This window comes from Triturus cristatus, chromosome 3_2 (genome assembly GCF_964204655.1).
Source record: "Triturus cristatus chromosome 3_2, aTriCri1.1, whole genome shotgun sequence".
Classification (NCBI taxonomy): Eukaryota; Metazoa; Chordata; class Amphibia; order Caudata; family Salamandridae; genus Triturus; species Triturus cristatus.
Genome location: NC_140584.1, coordinates 205,536,065 through 205,561,428, shown reverse-complemented (window position 1 = coordinate 205,561,428; position 25,364 = coordinate 205,536,065). Strand labels below are relative to the sequence as shown.

The 25,364-nt window shown below is 47.0% G+C and overlaps 1 protein-coding gene across 1 annotated transcript in view; it reads right to left on the bottom strand.

The window, feature by feature from the left end:
- Positions 1-12,848: 12,848 nt before the first annotated feature.
- EAF2 (ELL associated factor 2) overlaps positions 12,849-25,364 on the bottom strand; it is a 172,463-nt gene continuing 159,947 nt past the window's right edge. The window contains exon 6 of the mRNA XM_085647527.1: positions 12,849-13,815. Coding sequence (XP_085503653.1) covers positions 13,769-13,815 — 47 coding nt within the window. The 3' untranslated portion in view covers positions 12,849-13,768. The remainder of the gene's footprint in view (positions 13,816-25,364) is intronic.

The window sequence follows — 25,364 nt, the reverse complement described above, 5'->3', positions numbered from 1 at the left end:
CTACCCCTAGGGACCCCCCTTCTTATGAATAATCTTGACAACATAATGCCTGAAGTTCACTCACCCTGCGGGCCGATGTAATGGCCACTAGGAACGCCGCCTTCCAGGATAGGTGCTGCAATGAAGCCTTGTGAATGGGTTCAAAAGGCTCCTTCATCAGTCTGGACAGCACCACATTCAAGTCCCAGGAAGGCGAGGGAAGTCTGACGGGAGGAAACACTTTCTTCAAGCCTTCCAAAAAATCCTTGACCACAGGGATCTGAAAGAAGGAAGTCTGTGAAGGGCATTTCCTGTAAGCAGTCAAAACAGCTAGATGAACCTTAATGGAATGGAAATTAAGGCCAGACTGCGCCAGATGTAAAAGGTATGGAAGGATGACATCTTCCTTACATGTCGTCAGATCAAAGTTCTTGGACTTACACCAGATACAGAACCTCTTCCACTTGTAAGCATAGGATGTCCTAGTGGAAGGTCGTTTAGACTCCTTCAGTATGTCCATACAATCGTCTGGTAGATTCAGATGGCCATATTGCACTATTTCAGGAGCCATGCCGCCAAACTCAAAGACGAGAGGTTGGGGTGCACCATCCGCCCCCCGAACTTCATGAGAAGGTCCGGCCTGCACGGCAAACGCATGTGAGGAAGGAGAGACCGGTGAAGTAGGTCCGTGAACCACCACTGCCTGGGCCACTCCAGGGCGATCAGGATCATCCGCGCCCTGGACTGGGACAGCTTGATGAGCACTGCCGGAATCAGGGAAATGGGTGGAAAGGCGTACAGAAAGCTGTTCGACCAATCTATCCATAGCGCATTCCCCAGCGTCCCCCGCTGGTAGTACCTGGATGCGAAGTCTCGGCATTTGCTGTTTTCGGCGGTGGCGAACAGATCTACGTCTGGAGTCCCCCACCTTGCGAAGACTTCTCCTAGTACTTCGTCGTTTATGACCCATTCGTGGTTTTCCTGAATCAGCCTGCTCAAGGCGTCCACCTGAGCATTCTGCACCCCTGGCAGATGCATGGCCGAAATCGTCAGTCCTCGGGCCAGCAGCCAGCGCCAGATCGCCTGCGCCTCCTGCGACAGAGTGCGCAATCTCGACCCCCCCTGCTTGTTGAGGTAATACATCGTGGTTGTATTGTCCGTCTGTATCAGCAGCGAGTTGGTCTGGAAGGACGGAAGGAAGGCCTTCAGTGCCAGGAAGACAGATCTGAGTTCCAGGAAATTGATGTGGTACGTCGATTCCAAAGGAGACCACTTTCCTTGAATCTGCAAGTCCCCGGAATGCGCTCCCCAGCCCTGGAGAGAAGCATCCGTCACGACACTCGTCGTGGGAATGTCCTTGTGGAAGGGAACCCCCTTGAGGAGGTTTTCCGCCGAACACCACCACTTCAGAGACTGAAGAGCATGCAGCGACAGTCGTATCTCGTCGTCCCAAGAGCCTGTCCTCTGATCCCACTGATCCTCCAAGCACTCCTGCAGTGGTCTCATGTGTAGCCGTGCGTGAGGAAGATACAGGAGGCAATCGATCCCAGTAGAGAAGACACCTTCCTCACTGTCGTTGATGGAGCAGTCCTGAGGTCCTGAGCCTTCCGAAGGAGTGATAACCGTCTCTCCTCCGAAGGAGACACGCTTGCTGACCGCGTATCGATGGAGGCTCCCAGGTACTGTATGCACTGGACCGGAGTCGGGACCGACTTGGACATGTTGACGTGTAACCCCAGCTTGTGCAAGAGAGCGCACGTCCATCGGAAGTGATGTTGCGCTTTTGAGAAGGATGAAGCCTTGATCAGCCAATAGTCCAGATACGGGTAGACAAACACCTTGTTCCTTCGCAGATGTGCCGCCACCACCGCCATGCACTTTGAGAAGGTCCTGGGCGCAGACTTTAGCCCGAATGGCAGTACTGTGTATTGATAGTGATTGGCGCCGACTTGGAATCGCAGGAACTTCCTGTGCTTCAGTGCTATGGGCACATGGAAGTACGCATCCTGTAGATCTATGGCACAGAGCCAGTCTCCCCATTGCAGCGGAGGGTAAATCTGGTGCAACGATAGCATGCAAAACTTCTCTCTGCGAATCCATTTGTATGCCTGTCGCAAATCCAGAATGGGCCTGAACTCGTTCTTGTCCTTCTTGCGAATGAGGAAGAACCGAGAGTACAGACCTCTTCCCCTTTGAGACAGAGGTACCTCTTCTACCGCCTTTTTTCTCAACAAGATGTCTGCCTCCGCCTGGAGCTCTCTCAGCTGGAACCGAGAGCTGACCGGCGGAATCGCTGGAGGCGGGCTGATAAACCGAAGACTGTATCCATTGCAAACAATATTCAGCACCCACTTGTCCTGAGTAATTTTTTCTCCACTCTGCCGGAAAAAGTTGAATGCTTCCCCCCCACTGGAGTGGGTAACGGTTGAGGGGGAAGTAGCCGCTCAGGGCCGAGACCCGGCCGGGCCCTTGGTAGTGGTAGTAGCCTGCTGGCCTCCTCTACCCCTCTGGCGCTTCTGGAAGGGCTTCCGGAACTGCTGCTGTTGGTGCTGCTGCTGTCCCGAACCCTGCCCACGCCCTCTGCCCGAAGTCTTCTCGGCCTTCTCCAACCCGACGGCCGTCAGGGTTTCCGCCTCCGCCTTCATGCGGGCCATCTCATCATCCGCATGTTTCCCGAACAGGGTTTCCCCCGAGAAGGGTAGGTGCGCCTCTGGTTTGAGGGACGTCAGGCGCAGCCACGAATGTCGCCTCTGGTGGACGCCATGACAGTAGGCGTGGGCGCCAACAAGGATACATCCGCCGCCGCGCCGATCACCTGATTAGAAACCAGCATGCCTTCGCGCACTGTTTCCAAGAAGTCCTCCTTCCTGTCCCGGGGCAGCAAGTCCGCATACTGCTGCAGGGACTCCCACAGGGCCCGGTCGTAACGGCCCAACAAAGCCCCTGCACTCGCCGCCTTCATGGTGGTGGCGGCGGTCCCACACACCTTCCTCCCCGCAGAATCCAGCCAGCGGCTTTCTTTGTCAGGCGGGACCGTCGATGAAGGGGCGGTCGCATGTTGCTTCCTCGCCGCCGTCACGATGACCGAATCCGGCTTCGGGTCCACCCTCAAAAAGGTAGGGTCCGACTCCGGGGCGCTATACTTTTTCATGAGCCTGGAGGGGGCGGCCTTCGTCACCGCGGGAGTGAGGAACAGCTCCAACGCGGGTTCCACCAGTCCTGGTACAAGGGGCAGTAGTGGGCGAGACAGATGTTTCTTATGAAGTGTCTCGAATATCACGGATGTCGTGGGTGTTGGAACCGTCACCGTGATACCCAACTTTGCTGCCCCTCTCAACAGCACCTCTTGGAAAGAGACCAAATCGTCCACCGGAGACACCCTAGTCCCCGCAGAGTCCGACAACGTCGGGGAAAAATCTCTGGTCGAGGATCGCGTGTGCGACCTGGACCTGTGCCTCCTACGGCGTCGTCCTGAGTCCGACGATGACCGTCCGTGGCTCCGTGATCTTCTCCTCCTGAGAGAGCGGGAGCGCGACCTCTTCGGCTTCGGTCTGACCGCCGGTCTAGCCGGTCCCGGCGACCGCGGGCGTCGTGGCATCGGAGTCCCCTGCGGCGGAGTCGGGTACCTCGGAAGGGAAACCGACCGCGGGGGAACCGCCAGCAGCCCCAATGGAGTGCATGGTAACGACAGAGGTGGGGGCGGCAGTGGCCGCGGCTGTGGAGGCGGTGGAGGTGGTGGCGGCAGTGGTGTTGGCGGCGGTGGTGGAGGCGGAGGCAGTGACGTAGGCATCCGAGGAGGCGTATACACCACAGAGTACACCGATCCCGATGACTCTTCCTCAACGGCGATCTTCGCCTCGACGGCGATCTGTGCCTCGACGGCGATCTCCTCTTCGACGGCGACGTCGACCGTCTCCTCTTCACCGACGGCGACCGGCGATCTCCCCTCGACGGCGAGCGCTGACGCCGGGTCCGATCTCGACGCCGACTGCTGGACGGCGCCGTAGACGGCGTCGTCGCCGAAGATGCCGACGTAGTCGACGGCGGCCTATTCAGGTCCCTCGACGTCGACCGTCGGCGCCGCTTCTCCCCAGAGCCCTGGGGAGACTGCGAACAGATGGTAGTCATCCTCCTCGACGTCGCCGACGCCCTCGACGGGGAGTGGGAACGCTTACTGGTCTTCCTGCCCCTGGGGAGCCCCCCAGAGGCCTCAGTATGGGCCAAATCAGCCCCGCCAGACCCACCTGGTGCCTTCAGCCTTCTCTCCTCCAGGACTTGAAGCCTGATTTTCATTCTGTCCCTCAGGGTCCTGGCTGAGAACGAGTGGCAGATATCACAGTCTTCAGGCACGTGGGACTGGGGAAGGCAACCTATACACACCTCGTGTGGATCAGTTTTAGCCTTTTTTCTACCACATTCCGGGCACTTGTCGAACAAGCCATGCATGTTGACAGAACCAGCCACTAAGCACTTGAAAAAGTGACAAAAATTGACAAAAACTACAATAAACCCTTGAAAAGGGGAGAGCTCAATGCTCCAGGGTCCTGCTAGCAGGAGCCGGAAAAAAGAACTGAAAGTAAATGGGACCTGCTGGGCATTCTGGGATACTGGGGAAAGTTCTGGAAATCTGGAAAGTTTTCTTAAAGGCACAGTATCCTGTTCTAAGCCACATAATGGCAGCCTATGGGGCTTGTTTGTCCACTGCTTCCTCTCTATCATTCCAGAGGCTTTTGCTGGTAGAGGCAGGGTTTTTTCCGATGTGGAGAAAAGGTAGACAGGCAGTGCTGTTTGTGGATGTTGGTGGAATTCTAGTTGAAGTACTGGACAGTGTAGCCTGTGGGTATAGGCTGCATTATCTGTCTTTAAATTAAATTCTCTCTTAAAGGTGTATGCAGGTCTGCATGATTAGTCACCTTTAGAGATTATTTTTTATTGCTCCGGGGTCCACGCACATGGGCGGGACTATTCACTAGATTATGACTATACACAGAGATCCCCTACTACAGAAAGAAAGCTTCTCCCGGAGCCACCCTATACGTCCTTGCGACTTGTCTGGAGACTGCATGCGAAGAGAGTGGCTTACGCCAAACATCCATTACAGGCTCTAAGATAGCCTCGTTAAAAGGCGACAACGGTTCAACATTCGAAGTTGGTGAATGCAGGACTTCAGTTAGGAGGTTTGGCTTATATTCAGCAGAGGGTAACTGCAAGTCCAGCAACTCTGCGGCCTTCTTGATAACTGAATGATAGGGGGACATTTCTTGGGGTGGTGAAGACCTAGTCGAAGAATGCTCCCACTCCGGAGTGGTATCAAGACCACTAGCATCCTGAATGCCTTCAAAGTCATCAGAAGACGCATCCACCTCACCTTCTTCCATTTCCTCCCTATAACGCTCCTCTTCCAAGACTCTCTGGGCCTCTCTCCTTGAACGGATTCGAGGAACCGGCGTCGGCAGCACCGTACGCGGAGTCGGTGGAACCGAACGTGGAGTCGGCGGCGCCGGAGCCGGGCGCGGAGCCGAAGGAGTCAGCAACGAGGAAGGCTCCGAAGAAGGCCGCTCCAGATGAAGCCGAGATGGATCACCAGACGGCGCCGGAAACTGCCACGAAGGAGCCATCGGCAAAAAGGGCATAAATGGGGCCTGAGCATAATGCTGCGGCACTCCCAAGGTGTATGCCATAGAACCCACGGGACCAGATGGTGCGCCGGATGGGAAGGCAGCCCGTTGGAAAATCCCATACATCGCATTAAGGAAATGCGTTGAATCTGCACCCGGCGCCGGGAACTGCGGATAAGGGATGGATTCTGAATCCGGTCGAGGAGTACCCGGAGCCGAAGTGTCCTCAACAGGCACCGCAGGATCAGCTGGTCCTGGAGAAATCTTTCTCTTGTTCCTGTTCAGCGTCAGAAGCAAAAGACTCCACTGTCGCCGGTGACTGCGCCGGACTCCGCTTCGGCGAAGGCGACCTCTCTGTATACCTCCTGGGAGATGGAGAAGGAGATAGAACATCCTTATTTCGACGTCGGGGCAACAGCGATCTCAAAGTCTTACTCCTCGAGGACCGGCGCCGAGAGCTATGCTTCCTCTTCTTGTGATGTTTCTTCGACTTCGAAGAGTGCGAAGTCGACGACTCCGGCCTCGATTTCTGCTTCTTTCTACCTCTTCTTTCCTTCTTTGCTTTGGCCATGAAGAGTGCTGCCTCTCTCTCCTTCAGGGCCTTGGGGGTTCATTTTTCTGCAGCTGGAACAGTCCTCTACGTCGTGGTCAGAAGAAAGACACCACAAACAATCCTCATGGGGGTCAGTCATTGACATGTGGCCCCCACATTCCCTACAAGGTTTGAAACCTGACTTCCTCGTCGAAGACATGGTGAATCCAGAAACAATAACCCACTACAAGACTACAAAGTAGCAGGAGAGTGCTGGAAAACCGTTACGCGTCGACGGCGCGGAAAAAAGGGAACTAACGCCATCACGCCGACGTGGCTCTCTTATGGCTCCGGTGACGTCATATGGAGTCGCGAGCGGAGCCGAAGTATTATGACGTCCACGTCGGCATAGAGAGCTGGGGAAAAAACTTCCGTGGAATGCTGGTGCAGGGGATATTCACAAGGTGAGGAATCCACTGGCAGATGTATCCATCAGAAACAGCGTTTTTCATGCTGAGAGGGAAATCCGGGGAAGGCATGGACACAATAGTTTTTCTAGATTAGATACAGCTCCTGTCACCAAAACATAACAAGCACTGGCAAAGCCAATAGGTCGTGCTCATGGGTGAGCTATTAGCTGTGGCAATCGGGTGCAGCTGGCCAACGGGGGGATGGGGTGGATAATGGGATTATTCTAAAAAGTGCAAAGTAGCCAGCGCTGGGCGCTTCGCAGCACTTTTTTGGCCGAGACTGCAGACTCTGGGGCTGGTGAGAAGCATGAGAGGAACCAGGGATGAGAAGTAGGGAGGGGGTGTGCCTAAGATAGAATACAAAAAATATGGGTGGATTAGGGGATGGGAGAAACAGCGAGGGGTGGGGAAAAACAGGGAGGTAGGGCAGAATAAACGGAGGGCAGTATGGATACGTTAAAAACGTTTTTTTTGTTTTTAAAAAGAGCTACGACACAGCCACATTGACCGTGTAATAGCTCAGCAATTGTAATTATATAGCACTTACTACCCCTGACAAGGTACTAAAGCATTTTATGGACAGTAACATGCTACTCCCTACCATGGAACCCAAGGATAATCTAGTGGTTATTGCGATTAGTATGCTCGCAAGAAAAATGTGCATGCGCTTACTTCAGTTACTTGAGATTATAGAATAGCCAATAGGTCTCGCTTTTGGGACCCAATATGTGTTTCGCCAGAGCTATCGGCTTTGCCAATGTCTAAGCTATGTTTTAGAGCAGAGTGGCTGCTGAGCAGCACATTGAAAATTTATAACAAAAACGTTTTATAAGCATTTTTGTTACTTATTATGTACAACTGAACTACCCTTTTAAAAAAAACAACAAAAAAATGTCTTCTAGATTTTTTGTCCTTGCAATGCTGGCAACTTCTTCCTGCCTGTTCTAACACTTGTTTGCTATAGCTTTTTTTGTTTATGAAGGGGGATATAAAGAACAGGAGGGTGGGGGTTCAGAAATAGTACCTGAATTACAACAAGAGCAGCGGATGGACACTAGGTGAGAATCAACAGATGCCAGATTCAGAGGGCAGACTGTACTTGTGGCAATGGGACACATTAGTAAGTGTGTGAATAGTCTGAAATCAGTATAATATATATAGAAGCAATGGGGATATAGAATGAAACACTGAGGTAAGAGGGGGGGGCGGGGCGGGGTGTGTGTGTGTGTGTGTGTGTGTGTAGGGGGAAGAAATAAAGAGGAGAGAAAGATAGATTGAGTTAGTATGAGGGGAGAGGAATAGAAAGAATGACACCCACATGAAGGACAAAGGGTGACAGAGAAACAAGAGAGAAAGAGCAAGAAATTGTATGTGTGTATATGAGCTTGAGATAGAGGTGGTGCTGTGCCAATGCAGAGGTGTTGCAGTGCTGATGCGGAGGTAGTGCTGCACTGGGGATGAGTGATGCTGAGGTGGTGCTGCTGAAGTGACGCTGAGTGATGCTGACTGGCACTAAACAGCTGCTGCTGACATGGTGCTCAGGTGGAGCTGCACTGGAGTTGAGCGATGCAGAGATGGTGTTCCCAACCCCTGAACATGCATACAAGTCATCAATGAAGATACTTTGTAATGAGCTCATAACTTGTCCCTTTTGACAAGGATGAGCCTCCGAGTCCGAGTGAGGCACCTCAGCACAGATGGTCACACCACCACAGACGTTCTGGGACAGAAAAAGAAATGATGCTGCACCTCTTATGCCTCACCTGCGACTAGCACTGCAGTGGGCGCCCGACATGGGCAACGATGTCAACGTGCACAGTACTCTCAATGCATCTTAATTCACCACTTGCAGATATTAACTGGTTAACTGGGGGCCAGTCTATCTAGTTCAACAAAGGCAGCACTAGTCATCCGCAATCTTGTTTGAGAAATTTAGACTCTAGACTCCACAGATGAAACAGGCTGGTGGTTGTGAAAAACTAGTGTGGCTGCTATTCAGTATGGCTAAAAGGTATTGGTGAAGTGTTCTAAAGATGGGTGAAGTGGTGTGGCAGACAGTGGAGCGAAGTTGCAGAGAGTTGCTTTGAACAGAGTGGAGTAGCATTGCGTAGAGTGGCGTGGCATAGAGTGCAGTTGCATGGAGTGGCATTGCTTAGAGCACAGTGGCACTGCGTGGAACGCAGTGGGCCCTGCATAGATTTTAGTGGCGTAGAGTGGAGTTGTGTGGAATGGCATGGCGTAAGGGGGAGCTGCTTTTAGTAGCACTGCCTACAGCGTGTGCATTAGTGGCCGTTTCTACACAATATGAACGAGATTATTGCACCAAAAATTAAATTGAATGTCACAGATTCTATATAACTTGTACGGGATGTATATGCTCCAAAGTCTGCTTTGCAAAGAAATTACTACACATAGACAAGAATTCCACATGCCCAAGACCACACCTTTTTATAGAGTTGAGAAGCAGTGACCAGAAACCATAAAGTGGAAGTAAGACTTTGTAGTCCAGGTATTTCTCAACCCCAGCATTCAATATCGCCAACGGCAGGCTCCTAAGAAAATCTTTTGCCCCTGCAATTTTTTAATAAGAAATTAGTGACCACATCTACAAATTAAAATATTACAAAGTGATAACAATTTGATTACATTGTTTAAATGTCACATCCCCAAGACACCCGAGAAATCTATTAATTAAATTCAACAAAACATCAAAATACAGAGCTTTCAATTTGCTTGGGGTCTCTACATACTGCTGGGTTAAAATGTGGGGTGCACTTATTTCACACACTGATCTTTTTGCTGTGTAACGTTCTGTTTAAAAACTGGTGTATGTGCCAACACTGCCAGCTACACTAAAAATATCAACCGGTTTTTATATTTTACTGGTTACTTTCAAAGTTCTCTGTGCGAACATACAGAGATTCAGAGTGAAGTGGAGAAAGCTCAGTATTCGCTTCAACGATCAAGAGGAGGAAGCACCAACTGAGCCTTGTCAGGATACAAAGATGTGAGCTACAGAGCACACATAGAACTGTCTGTAACGAGTGTTCAATCCGCTGAGCTATCTTCATGGTGGCGCAGAGCAGCAGCCTCTCTGGCTGAGAAGTTGCTCCCGTGGAGGCAGCGGTCTCCTATCAGCAGTGGCAGGGATTCGGGCCTCTCACTCAATACCACCTCTGTCTGCAGCTGAGGCAACAGCCTGGGTTTAGTCCAGTTCTTCCTCTGCCTTTCCACAGTTGACCATGAGCGGTAAACTCACCCACCTCACGGTGGGCGGGAAAGGTTACTGCGCTTAGTTCCACATCGGCTGTCGGGATCAGGGTGTCCAAGAGGAGTACCAGCAGTGCAGCTGTCGAAGTGCATTAAAAAAAAACGTAAGGTAACAATGATGCTGTGCACAATGGAGGTGGGGTCAGAGTGTGGGGGGGGAAAACCCAAATAGTCAAGAACATTTTTCGGTCTTTTACCTTCAGGTATGCACATATAAAATAACACAGCTTAAATGTAAAATAAATGCAAGTTAAGTTTGTCAGTGGGAAATGCACTCTCGTACTTTATGAAACCCCTATTAGTTAATGCATTGCAGAGTTCAGTGTCTGCAATCGGACAGCCACGGGATTGAATCCTAGTTGGAGCAGTGGAGAACAGTTAGGAGCGTAACACAGGCCCCTGCGACGCAGAGGCCTGTGTTATGCCCCTTTGAAAAGCACACACTTCACAGCTCAGCTGCTAACTCCTTTCTAATACCCATCAAAAAGAATATGTCATCAGATAGCAACAAGTGATTCCATTAATTAAAGCAAATAACGGCTTTCGAGCTCCCTTTACATTTGCAGATTGACCCATTGTGCACATTTACATGTCTTTCAGGTAAGCAGGCACCCTGACAAGGAGGCTTGTTTAGCTGTCCGCCCACCTTTGGTTTCACAGTCCCGGAGACTCCCTGCCTTACAGTTCAACTGAAGTATTTCTGCTCTCAGAATTAACCGACCCAGAGCGGTTGTCTTTTCACAGAAAGTAGGGGAACTGTTTTCCTTAAATGGACAATGTAAAAGGCACGTCGAGCCCATACGATGCCACCCACTTCGACTACTGCAGCAGTGTATGGAAAATCTTAGCACAGGAGCAGCGTCAGACTGGGACAAAAAAATCGGCCAGTACATCAAAATAAAAGTGGCCCCTATATAGCTAAATAAAAACTAAGAGGCCCATATTTGCAAATCAGGGCATGTTTCAACTTATAACAGATTGTGTCTCTGGTCTTCAATGTATGAGACTACATGCATTTCTGCTTGCTGCAGGCAATGTTTGTGGCATCAGAGAAATCAACAGAAAAAACACAGGGTACCTAGCCACAAAAATACCACAAAGCCCAAAAATTGGCCACGCACTGACCTGTCAGACCAGCGCACCAGGCACTGCCTGACTGCCCTGTAGGCAGGGCCACTGATATTATGCGATTGTTGCCAGGGCTTTTTGTGCATAGTTAAGGATTTGCCACATAATCATCTGCTGCATAATCGACTGATTGAAAAAAAAAATGTGTTACACCTTTCAGTTACTTATGTATTGCTTGTTAAACTGGCACTAATGAGGTGAAATCTTTGCCCATATATTACCATGTGCAAAAATGACAAAATAATGAAGTAATGCTAACAAAAAATGTGCCGCATTATGCCTCACAATTTGCATTTTCGTGTCGCATGATGTAGTCAACCATGCTGCATAATTTGGTGCTCCTCCTACTGCATTTTTCCAGTGGCCATGCCTATAGGCCAATCTGACACTGCACGGTAGGAGGGTGGGAGTGAGGCTGGCTGCTATTTTGCTAACCACCATGTAGTATGTAGCCATCGGCTGCACAATAGCACTTCCATTATAGGTTGAAGAAAAACAAAAAATGAGTCGAACTGGAGATTTGCATGAACTACATTTTTGTTGAAATTAAACAAGGCACCGAAGTCTTTCCCCATTTGTACGCACGCGGTAGCGTTAACGCTGGGAAAGACTTGGGTCCTCTGACGAACGGATACCTTCCCCTGATGAAGGGTTTATACCGAAATGCACTGGGATTTGTTTAACAAAATAAAATACTAATTTACGCTTCAATGTGTGACTACTTAACACGATGAACAGGAATTATATCAAACTGATCAAATAAAGAACTTCATTTAAAAACCAAGATGATCTGAACGAACACTAATTATTGGATGTAATTTACTCAGGAGTGCCAGTGGGGATGTTGCTCTTCTTCAAGACAACGCAGACTGTATATAATCCTGGTTTAGTCATGGTGTGGGACGCATTTAGGTAAATATGTTTCATAAACCCAAACAGTGCTCCGAAAGAAACTACCCAGCAGGGAACCGTGTGTGCACCGTCAGCCTGGAGAGTCCTTCTTGTGCTCTACGGAGCAGGTGCTATAACGCAGGCTGTAATTAACTTAATGCAATCACCGGGCAGTGTAATTCACTTAATGCAATGACCATTAAGGTAGTTGGATTGTCCAGCGCCTAACCGCGCTGGACAGCGTACAAATTTCTCGTTCTAAGCATACCTCACTGTGTGTAATGAGAAATTCTTGAGGGGCAGGACGATCTACCTGCGTTTCACCATAACTTTTTTTTTATTTAAATGGAGGGGGGGGGGGGGGGGGAGGAGGGAGGATGCGAAACCAGTGTTACCGGGAGGAACTGCCTTAAGTTTCACATCAGTTTACCACTAAATGTAAGTGGTGCCTGGATTTGTAATCAGGAGATAAAACCGACAGAAGTTGGGAATTCAGACTAGAGACAAAGATTGAGAAGCAACATATTTGACCGACAGGAAGCAATGACATGGTAGTAGCAACATACTTTGCACTCTCCACGCATCAAGGAACCTCATAAAATCCAGACATAAAAGCAAGCATCTCTTATGCTGCAGAGACAGCGGACCCTTTAAAGCCTCCTATATCACCAGCAGACATGATGCTCTACCTTATGGGTTTAAGACTCATTACAAGGGACATGTTCAAAGGGATAAAAGCACTTATAACTATTACCAAATTTTGCCTTGATGGAAGGCAATGGCGATTTCTAGTGAAACACATTCTACTCTTGGAGCGCTTTATCCATTTTCTTGCACACATTTACGTACACCTTCAGTATGGAAATTTTCTTTAAATATTGAAGGGCAGCGTTTAGGCATTAAGAGTGTCAAGTTCTACACAACAGTACAAACAAATGGCAATGCGAGCACAGACACCGATTAAAATCATAAATATTTGCTTTATTAAGGCATTATGTGCCTGCCCCCAGGGAGATGTGTTGCATTTCCTGTGTGCAATATTGCTAATACTTTATTTTGCAGTGAAAAGAAGCAAAATGGTACCTAGAACACAAATAGCAGTCGGTGAATAACTAAAGGATGAGCAATCAATCACTTAGGCAACCATAACTGGGTGTTTCGATGAAGAAGAAAGAACAAGGGAAAAGAGTACAAAATACGGAAGATGGGGTGTTGTGTTGGTCTTGTTCAGTGCTACAGTGACGGGGTACTCTTTGCACGTGACTTGTTAGGCTTTAGGATGGAATGAAGGACCAGAACCATCAAGTCAAAGCACAAAGGATCCAGCATATAAATGAACAAGACACAAAAAGAAAATCAGTGACAAAGCAGGAGCTGTAAATAAAGCAGTTTAGCACATAACATTTCGTCACAGAAGGTATTTAGAATTGGGCGTTGACACCCATATTACTCAAACACAATCCTCTCCAGTTTTCAGATCAATTCATTAACGAGACAAACCCCAGGAGAGCACTTCATGTCTACACCGAATAAAGAAATATTTAAGCACGCTGAAAGTCATCCATTCCGTATTTCCACTGCTTAGTAGTCAAATGATATAGAACAAATTATAAGTACAGAAGTTGGCATGTAATGCATATCCGAATCGGATTGTAAACAGTGTAAAGCAGTTAATGACAAAATCATCCAATTAATTGTAACAGTTAGTTGTACCACTGATGCGATCTGATCAGTGAAAATTAAATAACAGGGTCAAGGATCTTTATTACCAAACCTTTGGGGGGAAAAAAAACAGTCCTCCAAACGGATTTTAGTGCAAAATAGATGGCAACAGCATTAACGATTGAGATGGTACAATACAGGTGGATCCGAAACTTGGATCAGTCATCACTGTCACTTCCAGATTCACTCAGTTGCAAGTCATTTCCTAAAAAAAAAAAAGGAAAGAAAACAGTTTGTGGTTATAAAGTGAAATGCAGCAAGGAACTCAAAAATCTATACATTTGGTCCAAAGGGAGCCATACTTTTCAACACCCGGTAAGAAAACCTGGAACTTTAGTTCTCCAGTATTGGAAACTTTCATAGATTCCCATGCTTGAATCATTTACCGTCGTAGAGATGGGAGTCACGGTATATATAAAAACAGCAATACAAACCATTACAAATAGAAACTAGGCCTAGGCCCATTCTAGATTTGTAACATAGCCACCTCTTTTTGTAAAAGAGACCAAATAAAATCAACAACCAATCAGAACAGCCTCACCCTCTACAACCCTCATGAGAGAACCTGAGACCAGATTTTCGTAGCCGTAGTGCCATAGGATAACTATAAAGATGCAGAAGGTCAAGCTTTCCTAGGGGAGGAGGGTGGGTCGCATGTGAATCTATGAAAGTTTCCAATACTGGAGAACTAAAGTTACAGGTAAGTAACTTGTTTTCTTACTCCAGTATTGGAACTTTCATAGATTCCCATGCTTGAATCAGAGTAGCTAGCAGTCATGAGCACATTTCTTTGTCTGTATTACTTTCAGAGATTTTCTTTTAAACAGTGAAATAAAAGAAATCACCCAACATTGAAATGCGAATCACACACCCATATATACATACAGAAATAACAAGAAGCAATCAGTTTTATCAAAGAATGTGCAAAGAAGTTATGATTAAAAAGGAAGGATGGATTAGAGGGAAAGCTCACCGCTTATTGAAAGGTTCCTCAGGACTGCTTGGCCCACTGCAGTGTCGCTGAGCAGTAATGTCTTGTGAAGGTATGGGCACTCTTTCAGGTCACTGCTCTGCAGATGTCACGGATAGGTACCCCAGCAAAGAGGGCCGTAGAAGAAGAGATCGTCCTTGTGGATGGAGCACAGACTTTTCCTTCAAGGGGCTTACCAGCTGCTTGATGACAATATTGGATAGAGCTGGAAATCCACCGTGCAATCCCCTGTTTGGAAAGGGGAAATCCTTTACGAGGGGCGCTGTAAGCCACGAGGAACTGAGGTGACTTTCTAAAATCCTTAGTTTTCTGAAGATAGAACTTCAGGCAACGCTGACTGTCCAAAGAGTGAAATGACCTCTCAGCCGGAGTGGTAGGTTGAAGGAAAAAAGTTTTAAGTATCACAGGTTCATTTAAATGAAAGTCCGAAGGTACCTTCGGGATGAACTTTGGGTTGGTACGGAGTACTACGGTTTCATTTTTAAATTAAAGAAAGGGCTCTTGAATGGTGAGTGCCTGCAACTCGCTGACCCTTCTAGCTGATGTCAAGGCTAGAAGGGGGGCCACCTTCCAGGAAAGACATTTCAAGTTTGCTTTATGTAGCGGCTGGAAGAGATGTTTCATGAGTTGGGTCAAGACCAGATTAAGGTGCCACAGTGGTGGACAAGGCTTCACTGGAGGTAAGACTCGAAAAAAGACCTTTCATAAACTGTTTAATGCTTCTTGCTGACCAGAGCGAAGGGCCGGAGGATGTCCTCCTGAAGCGAGAGATGGCCGCGAGATGCACGTTAATAAATGAATGAGCCAGGCCCGCCTTTGCCAAGGAAAGAATGTAAGGAAGGATTTCATGCACCAAAGAGAAAGGGTGAACTCCTGATTCTCTGCACCAGTGACAAACCCTCTTCCATTTCATCCGGTAGGTTGTGTTTGTACTTTGAGCACGAGCCTGAGACAGGATGTCTCTACATTCTGCAGAGAGCTTTAAGTCGAGAAACTCTGTGCTCAGGAGCCACGCCGATAATTGAAGGGATCGGGGATCTGGATGCAATACTTGGCCCTGGGACATGGTCAGCAGTGATGGAATCGGTTTCAAAGGAACCGGATGCTCCACGGATAGAAGAAGCTCCATGAACTAGTACTGGCCAGGCCCAGGCGGTGCTATTAGGATCATCTTGCAGGGTTCCGTTTTAAGCTTTCTGAGCAGTCTCAAGATCAGAGGAATGGGGGAAAAGCGTAAACAAAGGCACCTGACCATGCCATCGAACATGCATTCCCCGAGGATCCCGGATGGTGATGCCAGCTTGCATAGAAACGGCATTTCTTGTTCTCTGGTGTAGCAAAGAGATCTATGGCTGGCCTGCCCCATAGTCGAAAAATCTCCTCCAGAGTCCTTTGGTCTAGCTCCCGTTCGTGGCTGACTGACTTTAGTCTGCTCAGTGTGTCTGCTGTCTCATTGACATTCCCTGGGAGATGCTCTACCTTTAGTGAGACTCCATGCAGGATCGCCCATTCCCAGACAGCTCGAGCTTCCGCCAACAGCAGACGAGATCTTGTGCTGCCATGCTTGTTGATATAATGCATGGGCGTAGTATTGTCTGTTCTTATTAGGACCGACAAATCCTTTATCCTCGGGAGGAAAGCCTGTAGGACTAGGCAAATTGCTCGGAGTTCCAGTAGATTGATGTGCAACAGACTATGGTGGTGTAGTCATCGACTGCTTATCTGGAGGTCCTACAAGACCGCTCCCCAGCCCTCCAGAGAGACGCAACTGTTGTAATAATCTGAGGAACTGGGGTTACCATGAAGGACAGACATTGGGAAATGTTCTCCTTGAGAGTCCACCATGAAGCAGCATTTTTCATTGGCACAGTGTTCGTGATCATGTCCTCGAAAGACCCTTCTACTTGGTGCCACTGTAAGTCCAGTTGTTCCTGAAGAGGGCGCATTCGTAACCTGCAGTGAGGAATTAGAGGAATGCAGGACGAAATGGACCCCAGAAGGGACTTGTAGAGGCAAACTGAAAGTGACCTTTTTTGAAGTAGACAGGCCATCAACATCAATTTGGCTTGTCTTTCCACTGACTGAAAACCTTTGTTCAGGGGTGTGTTCAATATGGCTCCCAGGAATTTGGCTTTCTTGGAAGGGCACAAATTTGTTTTTCCTTGTTGAGGGTAAGACCTAGACTTTTGAACAGCTTTGTACAAGCTGCCACTGATCTCTCGCCCGCAGTCTTGGTAGGAGCCTTAAGCAACCAGTCCTCCAGGTAAGGGAAAACCTGGTGCGGTTTCCTTAGAAAAGCCGCTACCGGAGCCAGTATCTTTGTAAAGATCCTTGGTGCCGATCTGAGGCCGAAGGGAAGAACCCTGAATTGAAAGTGGCTCTTGGCTACTGTGAAGCGAAGAAACTTCCTGTGGGATATGGGAACATGAAAATATGCGTCCTCTAGGTCCAAAGTGGCCATGAAATCTCCTGAATTTAAAAGTTGAAGTATGTCCTGCAAGGAGACCATTCGAAACGACTGTTTGATGAGATAGGTTTTGAGCTCCCTCAGATCCAGAATAGGGCACCACTTTTCTACAGTCTTTCACACTAGAAAGAACCGGGACTTGGAACACTCTCCTCTTTGCGAGACAGGGACCAGCTCTATCGCCCCTTTCTGCAGCATCTGTTGGACCTCTAAGCGCAGGAGACGAAGATGTTTGGTTATGTAGGCGCGAGGGGGCTTGGTTGGAGGAGGATGGACAAACTCCAACTGTGACCAAATTGGATTATATTGAGAACCCAACGATCCGATGTAATCCATTGCCATTCTTGGAAGTAATGTGAGATCCTGCCCCCCACAGGTGTTAAATGAGGGGAAGGAACAGTAGACCGAGCCAGCAGGCCGCTATTGACACTTAGAGGACTCCTTCCCCTGGCGTCCCCCTCTTCCTCTGTTGGTTGATCTCAAATATGACGAGGACTGACCCTGCCACTTGTTATACTGCGGGCGGTAAGATTGCGAGGCAGGCGTATACGAGGAGTACCGATATTGCTGGTAACCTCCTCCATATGAGGGAAGACCTCTGCCCTTTGCACAACAAAAAGGGACCTTTCGGTACTGGAGCGTCTCTAATGATCTTGCTGTGTCCGTATCTTTTTTAATGTCCTGTATCGCATCGTCTATGTGCTTACCAAAGAGCGCCTCTCCATCAAAGGGAAGGTCCCAAATCTTGTTCTGAACCTCCGGTCTAAATGAGGTCGCTCTTAGCCATCCCTGGCGACGAAGGACTGCAGCTCCAGCCAGGGAATGGAACACAGTTGTTGCAATGTCCATCGCGCAATCAATCACCTCAGAGGAGGCCCGCTCTCCTTCCTGGAGAATCTTTTTTGCTTCAGCCCTGCTGTCATCAGGCAACTGGTCAAGGTAGGGTGAGAGGTCACACCACATTGGTGGTGGTCGTTGCGCCCCAAGATGGCTAAAGAGTTAGCCGCTTTTACGAAAAGGCTTGACATTGATGAAAACCTTTTGCCAGCATTGTCCAGGCATCTGCCTTCCTTATCTGGACGTGTTAGAGGAGCCGCTGGATTTTTAGACTTCCTTTGTGCTGCCTGCGATATCACAGTCTGGTTTTGGCTGACTCTCCAGGCAAGCTGGGCTATCCTCCAGGGCTTTATACTTTTTCTCTAAACGAGGATGCACCAGAACCACTGTAGCTGGGGTCTTCATAACTTTGAGCCCCTCTTCCCAAACATGACCAACGATAGGAATTGATCTCACAGATTTCTTAAAGGGTTCTTTAAAATCGTATAGGAAGCACTCAGACTGTACCGAAGGCATAGGAAGCTCGAATCTTTTTGCTGCCCTCTCCAACAAATTATGGAAACCACCTTCATCTCCAGGCGGAGAATCCACGGTCACTGGTGAAGGTGAAGCAGAAGTTGGGATAATATACTCATCCCATTCCCTGTCTGGATCCGGGAGAACTGCATTTTCCTGGTAGTCTTCCGAGGTATCATCCTGGATAATTGGAGTTGTCCGTGGTGGATCCACAATTGATTGCAGAGGTGGTGGTGGCAGTCGAGGGGTGGAAGGCCCTGCAGGTGGAACAGCTGGAGTTGAGACCTGTTCTTGAGCCTGAGATGTAGTTGGAAATCTCCTTTTATAGTTTGAGAGCATGAGCTGTAAGCTGGAAATCAAGGAGGATGGCATACAAACCATCTCCTCTTGGTAACCTCCATGATAGTTCTGGGAAGCATCATATTCCTGCTCTTCATATCCATCCTCCGAATCTAGATCCTGGTTCTTCACGAGCAGTTCAGAAGGGCTATGTGCATACCCATATGGACCTTCATCCTCTGAATCCTCCTCTTCTAGGAGGTGAGTAGGCAGCAGAGGTGTCACTTTGCTGGGGAAGAGAGCTCCGGAGTAATGCGATGTTTCCTGAGGATTACCTGAGAAATTTGCCCCTTGACGAGGTCATCGCCGGTACCGTCACCGATATCGTAGTCGACACAGTCGCTGTCGTCACCACGGCTGTCATCATTCTCGTCGTCCTCGACACAGTCGCTGTTGACCCCGCATCCGTCGTCATGGACGTGGACGATGAAAACTGCATCGTGGTCGATGAAGGCAAGGAAACTCTCGTCGACGATCCAGTCGCCGGAGTAGGAAAAGACTGAGAAGACTGTACCTTTTCCCTGCGCGTCGACGAAGACGATGACAGTTTCGTCGCTGATGGTGTCGTCGACAGCGTCGTCGACGGTGGAATCTTCTTTGCATGTTTTCCCTCAGAAGGTATAGAGGAGGGCTTTTTGAAGTCCATTTTTCTGTCAGGAGGAGAAGATGAAGGAACAGAACTCTACTTCCCCACTGCAGATTCTCCTGTAGAATGTCCTTCCCTTTCCTTTACACTTCGGTGAGGGGATTTGTTCTGACTTTGCCTGTCAGACCTATGAGAGGTCTTTTTAGAGGCTTTACCAGGACGATCTTCAGAAGAAGAGGGGTCAGATCTCGACCTCTTCAGATATCTCTTGGAAGACGAAGCTGATTAGGCCTCATCACTTTCGCCACTGGATAAAGGATATCTCTGGGATTTCAGCTTTTGGAGCCAGGTCAGGAGACGTCCCTCACGGTCTCTCAAGGTTTTTGTGGAAAAAATACGGCAAACCTTGTAATCTTCAGCCTTGCGATCTGGATAGAGGCAATAGATGCAGTCCTTGTGAGGGCCATCTATGTAAAGCCTTTTTTTAGAGCAGGTGGAACAGGATCTAAAAAGACCTTTCTTCTTATCAGACATGTTGACACGAAGCAGAAGAAGCTGTTGAAAAACTCTAGGAGGAAGGTAACGAGGAAAAAACTGAGCACAGCTCAGTGGAGACTCCCTAGCACAATCTGATGGTCTGAGGTTCTCTCAGGAGGGTTCTAGAGGGTGAGGCTTATCTGATTGGTTGTTGATTTTATTTGGTCTCTTTTACAAAAAAAGGTGGACATGTTACAAAACTAGAATGGGCCTAGGCCTAGTGTCTATTTGTAATGGTTTGTACTGCTATTTTTATAAATATACAGGGACTCCCATCTCTACGACGGGGAATGATTCAAGCATGGGAATCTATGAAAGTTCCAATACTGGAGTAATACATATTTGTTCCTATAGTTATACTGTCAGATTACATCATGGTGGCGACTGTATCTTAACCCAGGATGGGAACACTGCATAGTGAAGTAACAGGTTACTCACCTTTAATACTCTTGTACTACCTAGAACTTACACCCCTTCGTCCAGGCTGATAGGATTTTCATTAGCAATATATCCAAGGATGGGAGAACATTCGCACAGCATAAAAGATTTACAAACTATAATTCCAGGATATGTCCAAGCCTGCCTGCAAGACATCCCATGCCACTCTTTGTAAGAAAACAGGAGTGTGTTTAAAAACGAAGGTCATAAAAAACAAAAACAATTACAAAGGCAATAGGTTTCGACAATTAATCGTATCGGCTATTACGCTAATACCTGCTTTTCCCCTGGATGGCTGCCGTGAGACGTTTTTAAACCATACCAAAGTCCATTCAAAGAGGACCTTACAGATGCCACGTAAGGATGGTTTAACTTAAAGCACAAGAAAATGTATTCAAAGAGGCGGCCACCAAGATCCAAGCATCTGTGACGCCCATCTTTACATTTTCTTATGCTTTAACAACACCTATTCAAACATGTCCTCCAAGCGTGCACATGCAAACACAGCAGTCATCTTGCTACTTTAATTTTCATTTACCACTCCAGAACAAGCCCCATGTTTAACTGTGTGCTGTACTTGCAGTCCAGGGCGGTATGGTTAAGACACCCGTAGTAGTCCAGCTCTTGCAGCAGCTCCTGCATAGTCAAAGTGGTGGCTGCAGCCTTGCTATAAACATGCCTTGCCATTCTAAGTGCTTTAGCTTCGGCAGTTCTTATTTTCACGACAGTGATTTAAAAAAAAGAAAAAGCAATGTGGTGCATTCAGGAGAGAATTAATCACACTCTTGAAAATATTCCGTCACCCAGAACATGTGTACCTTCCAATTATAGATTGGGCCAAGAGGACTACAATTGAAGGAGGGTAAAAATAACCCCATCCACACATTAAGTGAACCCCGGTTGAGGTCTGAGATGTCATGTTACATAACTAATGGATACCGTTTTGGACACATCATATGTGTCTTTCTTTGAATACATTTAAGGTGAGTGACCATAGATGGGTCCCTCCAAATTTAATTTAGTTTTTTTTAAACAATGATTAGCTGCCATCAACCACATATTAATACAGGGCATTCATCTCCCTATAGACTGCCCTTTGGTCTGTAAGTCCTGAGGAAGACACGCCCTGATGTATAGTCAATAACTCTTGAATACAGGGTCGAAACGTCGACATTACGTTATGTCCTATGTCGGCTATCCTTGACATATGTAAAGAAAATATAAGGATACACGGAACAAAACATCGTTGGGACATTTTGATTAAATGTGGTTCCAAAGTCTCATGTTTGTGTATGTGATCGCTGGAAGATTTCTGATTTTCACAATGTATATGTTAATGTGATGTATTGTTCTTTATGGTCCCTGGACAGCCATTGAAAAGAGAAATATGAAAAGAGATAGATGTACATGTTTTGATACATGAAAAATATATTTAAAACAAGTTAATGGTTGTGTTGTGTCAGTGGTTTTTAGATCTCATTTTCTTGAAAGATGTGTTAGAGTCAGGAGAAGTTTAACACATTTGAGGGATCATTTATAGGCCCTTTTAGTATTTAATGTTTAATGAAAGACGTTACACTAAGAGGTTTTAGGAACCTTCATACTTCAGAAAGGACAATGAGCCCCTTGGACTTCCTTAAATCAAGCAGCTTAATTAAGCAGATCTTGAGAACCGAGTTCCTGACAACCAGATTAAGACAATTTCTTTGTCACGGAATTAGCAATCAGAACTAAAGTGTGCATGATCCCAGCACAGTTTACTGTACACAGACAAATTTAAATGGCAACAACAGGCATTGTATTGCTACAGACAACTGCCGCCTACCTAAAACTAGATATTCTGAATATCATGTTTTCGGCTCAGAAGTTAATGCCAGATAAGAACTAATACATAAAACAATCCATTAATTATTGCCCCAACCTTACTGCATGAACTGCATATTACAAATGAAGGGATATACACCCAGATAAGCAGCAGCCAAGAAAGCTGAAAACAGATGAGCACCATCCTTATACCATTCATGCATTTTACTAGCGCATGGTCCAGAGCTTCACTTCTTGGAGCTGTAATTTAGAATGAATACTATGGAAGCATCCATACTGACAAATGTCTTATTGTCCAAGAACTGAAGAATGTATAGTTTGTGACAAAGAAGATTCCGACAGTGCAGAGCTAGAATGACAAGTGATTATCTGCATTTTGTATCACAGGATCTTTACTATTTATTAAGTGTTCCGTGGTCCCTGCACATAGACAGGACTATTCTACATTTAGGACTATCCGAGAGTATGCCATGATGCAGAGGAAAATTAGTTACTTACCTCTAAAATCAGTTATTCAGTATTGCTATGTTCCATAGATTCACAAGCTTGAATCAGAGTAGCAAGCAGAATCCTTTGCGCACGGACGCACACACACACACACACACACACATACACACACGGACGCGCGCACACACACACACGTGCGCGCGCACACACACACACACACTATAAAAATGCATATATATCCATCTATAAAAGACATGCATGAAAGTTGCACTTGTAACTTATTATGAATAAATAGATACAATAAAAGACGCTCACCTTACTGGAATAAATGTCGTAGCACTGCCTAACACATGACCACATCACTGCTCTGTGCCGATTCTGGGCAATAGTGCTGCGTGAAAGTATGGGTGCTCTACCACGTCGCGGTACCGCATATCTTCTCAAGAGGAACACCAGCAAACAGAGCATCTGAAGTGGACACTTCCCTTGTTGAGTGCGCCTTTGTCTTTTTTGCAAGTAGTTTGCCAGCCTTGGAGATGCAAGACTGGATTGTGGCAGAGATCCACCTTGCGATGGTTGCATTTGCGACTGAAGTCCCTTTTTAGGTTTCGTGAGCCAAAGGCTCGAAGAGACATTTTATATCTGGGCTTTTCAAAGTGCTGCCGTGGCCTAAAGCTACAGTGCACGTGAACGTGCACGCGCGCAGCGCCATGTGTCTTTCCTCCGTAGCGATCGTAATCACGATCACTTTCACTTTCGCGGCCGCGTTTCCAAAGCTTGTTTTCCTTATCTTGGAGCATTTCTCGGCAAGTCACCAGGACATAAATGGCAGAGCTACAGAATAACTTCACTCTTCCATCGAAAGTAAGGTCAGGGAGCCCGACTTCCATTAATTTGCTATTTCTCACTTCATTACTCCTCGGGATTTCTGCAGAGCTTGAGTTTTCATCGCTGAGGTGAGCCCAATGACTTCAAATAACGGAATTGTTTCTGATACAGGCTTTGCTCTGCACAGCTGCTCTTTTCTTCGGCTGTCCGTCTCTGTTGAAAACGATCACACAATCTTCAAGTCTTTCTGTGAAATATCAATTTGTCACACACGTGCATGCATTAACATATGCTAATTACTTGGAGTGATTTATTGCGCGCGAGTTCTTCGTAATTTCTAGCAACAATCCACTTTTTGTCTCCATTAATGCTGAGCCCGAGTTTCTAATGAGGAATAAGCCAGCAGTTTAATCATAAATCCGTCAGGCATGGGAGGGCAAAGAGGGCTGCCCCGGGGAATGCTAATAAGGCAATACTACTGATGCACACAAAAAGGTTCTTCAAGAATCGTTTCCGTTTTCAGGCACCCTCACTGCATCTTTTCATATTTCAAGTACAGGTCCCAGCCTGATAAACTTTTTTTTGTAGGTATTTTGTTGTATGAACTTTGGATTGGTCCACGTAATCGGAAAGCTGATAACTGCAGTGAAGCAAAATGAATAATTTATCGCGGTGTCTGGACCTGGTCTAATCATTGTTGAACGCTGGAGCTTTGTATCATGCTGTAAGAGGAACTGAACCATCATGAAACCCAATTGGTATAATTTTTTATCGCATCTACTAGCTGATAATTCGACAGCCAGGCACAACTAATTCATCGCGCACTCAAGGCAAGACCATGACTTCAAATCATAAGTGGGTTATGAAATGATAGACACAAAATGAATCAAGAACAAATGGAGAGAGATCTTGTGAGCATTGTCAAACTGTGGGCCCAACCCAAAAAACACCTTGTTTAATAATAGACAGGGCCTGGTAAACAGGCGGAAAACAGAAGCTGAGGCATACAGGAACAAGCATTGGCATAGCCAATAGGTCTCGCTTTTGGGACCTTATAAGTATTTAGTTATGCAGCACAATATCCTTGTTTACTTTTGTTTTTATGTATGCCGTGGGGTGATGTTATTTGCATAGTGCTATTGCCATTCGTATGACCTTGCAGCGCTGGAGAACCCGAAAATAGAAAATTGGTTATGAGGGAGGGGAGACAATAGTAATATGCTGGCTTAAAAAATATATATATATAATTACTAACGTCCTGGAAATAGCAAACACTCCTAGGCAGTTCAAGATTGAGTAAAGCGAAGTGTAAGCAGGAACAACATAGTTGCCTTAACGCTTTTACACTTATTATTCAGAATCAGTGTTTTTGCCAGAAAAGTTAAGAACATGACTACAGGCACCTGTTACAATGTCCATTTTTAGGTCTCGCTGAGACAGCGAAAGCTGTCTCTTTGAGACATTTTGTAAGTGGGCTTTCAAAAGTGCTACCCACATGGTTTTGCTGGCCTAGGGCTTGAGTGCACGATGGCGTGTACGTGCACAGCTGCTCCTTGCATTCCCCCCTCCCTTCTCACCCAGCCCTTTGATGCTCTGCTCGATTCCTTTTCACTGTCCTTAAATCCCTTTGTAAGTCCATCTTGTTTGGGTCACCTTTGCTTCATTAGACCCATCTTTCCCGACTAGGAACCGGTTATTTTTGTCCACTCCCTTTAATTTACTTTAATAATAAACTCTCGCCTTAAGTGAAGCAATTGACTTTTAAATGTCGTCGTAATCTTACAGCCTTGTTCTTAAACAAGAAAACTCCTCTCCTTCCACACGTTTCCCATTCGGCCATCTTTTCTTCAGCAGTAGTTGATAACATTGTGGCCATGTTTTAACCAAAGCATCAGGTTTCTGCAATTTTGTAACGACGTGGTGATGCACATACTTTCTGTATGT